The sequence below is a fragment of the Apaloderma vittatum genome, unplaced genomic scaffold, assembly GCF_000703405.1.
Source record: "Apaloderma vittatum isolate BGI_N311 unplaced genomic scaffold, ASM70340v1 scaffold31183, whole genome shotgun sequence".
NCBI classification, from domain to species: domain Eukaryota; kingdom Metazoa; phylum Chordata; class Aves; order Trogoniformes; family Trogonidae; genus Apaloderma; species Apaloderma vittatum.
The window spans coordinates 31701-35594 of record NW_009707955.1 but is presented as its reverse complement, the minus strand read 5'-3'; the positions used below and the strand labels follow the sequence as shown (position 1 = coordinate 35594).

The 3894-nt window shown below is 47.1% G+C and overlaps 1 protein-coding gene across 1 annotated transcript in view; it reads left to right on the top strand.

Moving 5' to 3' along the window:
* Nucleotides 1-3160: 3160 nt before the first annotated feature.
* The window catches only part of ALPK3 (alpha-kinase 3), a gene marked incomplete at its 5' end in the record, with an annotated part of 22196 nt that continues 21462 nt past the window's right edge, over nucleotides 3161-3894 (top strand). The window contains one exon of the mRNA XM_009866388.1: nucleotides 3161-3199. Within this exon, the coding sequence (XP_009864690.1) occupies nucleotides 3161-3199 (39 nt within the window). The remainder of the gene's footprint in view (nucleotides 3200-3894) is intronic.

The window sequence follows — 3894 nt, the reverse complement described above, 5'->3', positions numbered from 1 at the left end:
TCACGGGTCAGCAAGGGGGAGAGCCTGCGGCGGATGGGCAGGGCCGTCCCTCTGTCCCGCCTGGTTCTCGGTGGGTTCTCTCAAGGAGCTGTCGCACGGTGCTGTTCCTGTCAAAATATAACTCGGAGGTCTCAGCTTTGCTCTCATTGACGCGTTTCGCTGTTTGCTTGCTGCACTGGACAGCCCGTGCAGCTCAGTTTTTGTGCTGTGGTAGAGGGCTGAAATATATTGACTGCTGCAGATCAGGTAGATCAAGTCAGTGTACTCGTATGTGTGAGGATGGAGCCACTGTGATGCCAATTTCAGGGTCTCCTGAGCTCTTGTTGACTTCCATATGACGGCACGTGCTGGAAGGAGAAGAATTTCTTTGTCTCAGAGAGAAGAAATACAGAAAGAGGAGAATTTCATGCAGTGGTTTCATGACAAGGTTAGAAAAGGTGCTGGATTTAAAATCTGTTTTTCGAGCAGTTAACTTTCCAGTGCCAGTGAGGTGATGTACCAGCCCAGGACCATCAACCTGAGCAATATTTTTTAGTGATTAAAAAAAGTGAGTGGTGTTGACAGTTCTGCCTCCTGCCCTGGCAGCAAGACTGAAATTTGGCAAGTGCATGAAAAACAGGGAAGACTGTCTTCACTTCCAGAGAAAATTGGGAGTAGTTGGGGGGCTAAAACCTTTGAGAGGTTTGAGGGGTTTGAAAGCAACTGGTGAACCAGAATTCAAAAAGGAACTGGAGCAGGTAAAAGGAACGTAGTATAAGATGATAGAATCATTTGGGTTGGAAAAGACCTTCAAGATCATCAGGTCCGACCGTTAACACAGCCAGGCCGGTTCCACCACTAAAACAGGTCACCAAGGACCACATCTAACTGTCCTAGAGGGTTAGAATTCTCTAGTTCTGTGCAACGGCAGCTTATAACAAAACCTATATTTTCAGGACTAGCTTTCAACAAGCTGTGCTTCGCTTCATGAATGCAAGGTGCCCGAGGAGGCTTTCCTCCCACTGACACTGGAGCTCCTTTTTCCCAGTAGAGAGAAACCAGCACGTTTAGATCTCAATTCACCCACTTTAGATGCATACCTCAGGATAAAATAAGCATTTGCCTTCATCTAGTAACTGCTAACAGCCCCAAGTTTGCTCGGGGAAGACACGTCTGCTGCTGACGCTATGTTTCATCCTGTCCTGTGTGCATTAACGAGTCTCTGGGGAGCTGAGGACGCAGGCAGCCCCTTCCTAGAAAGCATCAGTTGAGGCGTGCTGGGGCGTTCGTCGTGCCTCACTCAGGAGCCCCGTGTTTCCATGTGGGTAGATTTGGTTTGGAGTCTGTTGCAGTTATGCTATCGCAGCTCTGTGGACGTGATTAAAATGAAGCGGAACGCCAGCTGCCAGCAGGCAGAGCTGTTCTGTCTGAAGTGTTCAGAACTTGGTCTTTCTCTGGGCTGAAATCTCTAGCCTGGAAAGCAAATTTTTCTTGGCTCTTTATCACATTGAGGTTAAACTTTCATTAATGTGTGATGTTTGTGGTGAAGGCCTTTTTCTTTTGATAGTATTAAGGCTCCTCGAGAGACCCTCAGCCTGTGTTTCAAGGATGTGTTGTGAATAAAGCCCAGGCTTCGTGCTCAGCGCTGGGGAATTAAAAAAAAAGTACAGATGATGCTCACAGTTTGATCACGGTCATGAGCGCAAGGGGTTTGTGGCACCCACACCCTTCAGTCTGACTCTCGCTGTTTGAGTCATTTTCTTTACGTCCAAGCCAAGGCACTCTCCAGTTTGTCTTATGCAAAAAAGCATGATTAATTTATTGCTGATCTGAAGGAGAGGAGTCAGAGAGCTCTTCAGAGTGCTGGGTTTTCTTAACAGCAAAAATGTGCAAATTATTTCTGTAAAGTGTCAGGCCTTCAAGATGTGCTGCTTTTCCGCTTACTATTCACATGGAGATCCTGCTATGCACTGGGCAGAAGTGGTGTTCAGAGACCCTCTGTGGTGGTTTTGGGGACAAAGCTTGAAGTCCCACAGAGAGCCTGCACATGGTCCTTTGAGCAGGAGACCTGAAGAGGCGCCGCCTCCCTTGGCTCTTGTGCTGTGTGCCGTAACACTGTCATAAAGGGCTGATGTTTGGTTGTTCGATGCTGGTCTTCGGTGCACAAGGCTCGATCTGTCAGCAGGTACTGAGGTAGGAGTTTGGCTTCTTACCTCCCAAAGGTCCATGCTGCAGTCACTCCTGAGGCTATATACTGAGGTTGTTGCATAGGCGTAGCTAACATTAAATCACTGATCTGCTGTTGGCTCGCTGGTACCTGGTTAGTTTTAGGCCCTTGATTGCCATGAGGGTGAACTTAGGGACTGAGGAACGGCTCCTGACGCTGCCAAGAGGTTATTTCCTACAGCTTGCAAGGGGTTGCTGCCTCAGTAAGGCAATGTGGCCTTTTGGCTAGGACATGAGTCCCTGAAGACACTTCTCTGGGAGAGCTGGTGGCCACTGGTAAGTAGCTCATCCGGGTGTCGCTTTGGTAGGACTTGGATGTCTCACGTTTTTCCCGCTACATGGGTTAACGTTGCAACGTGTTCCTGCAAAGAAAGCAAAACCCTGTAGATTCTTGTAAAGTCTGCTTCTTTTATTTTATTTCAGTTTTTTTTTGCCGGACGTTAGTGATCTTGGTTGGCAAGCTGGAAAGCACTGTGTAGTGACCAGACTGTTTTCAGCTTCTCCAAAGAGCTGTCCTTGGAAGCACAGAGAGTGACCAGCTCAGGCCACCTGCTTGCCAGCAGAGAAGTGGCCTCGCAGATGATCTGCACTCCTTGCCTGCCATTTAATCGAACATCTCCCCCGGTGGAGCTGCCTGCTTTGAGCACAGCGCTGGCGGATGGTGCATGGAAGGCTCAAAGGTGCTGCTTCTTGGAAACCTACTCGTGTCGATGCCCTTACACTTCTTTTCCTGCAGTTAACGACCATTTCATTTTTACAGCCTCTGATTTCGATTGACAATGCGGCTTGCTCGTCCTGGCCGTCAGCCTGAGTGAGGCAGCTGTACCTTCTTTTAATAGGAACTCTGATCTGTGCAAAACGACTCATCATTAATACGTCTCTGTAACGGGTCTGTTTATTTCAGCTCCTTTCCATGCTTCTCTGTCTAATGGTTTTTATGCTGTTTTTCGCTTAGCTTATCAAGCAGCAGATTCTCTCCCTCCAGCTTAGGAAGGTAAAACTCCATTGCATTAAACTGCTCTGACCAAACACTTTGCTGAATCTGACTGTACATGACTAATCTGTAATGTTTTCCTACTAACTAATTAAGAGAGAGCCCTGAAGTGATCTAACAGCCTTATTCTGCATGATTAGATCCCTAACACTTGCTCGAACTGCAGACAGAAAAGTGAATGCTCGTCATAGTTCCTGTGTTAAAGTACAAGAAATATTCCTCTCTCTTAGTTGAAGGTTGGGTGTTCAGATGCTCCTTGGTATTAAAGTGAGACTTCCATACAGAGATGTTAAAAATTAGATGTACCTTGCCCTGAGACTTTCAAAGAAGACATTTTCTTCTCCCCCTGTCGCCCCATGCTTTATTGTGAAGATCCTCACTCATTTTGGACTCTGCCCTGAAATGTACTTGCACGGTTGTACTTTGCCTTTGGCAGAATAACACATTTGGAAATCAGTTGGTGTTACTGGTTTGCTGCAGAATTGGGTGGAGGGAATGCCCTCTCCAGGACACCCCTATAGCTGTGTAATCACTAACCAAAACGTAAGGAAAAGAAAATCACGGTGGAGGGGAATACACTTCTCAAATCTCGTTTTTCCTGCAGACTGCTTTTGTATGGAAATCCCTCTTTAATGTAGAAAGGCTACTGAATTGCCGGTGTCCTCTTCCTAGCCTCCAGGGCTTTTTGTGCAACA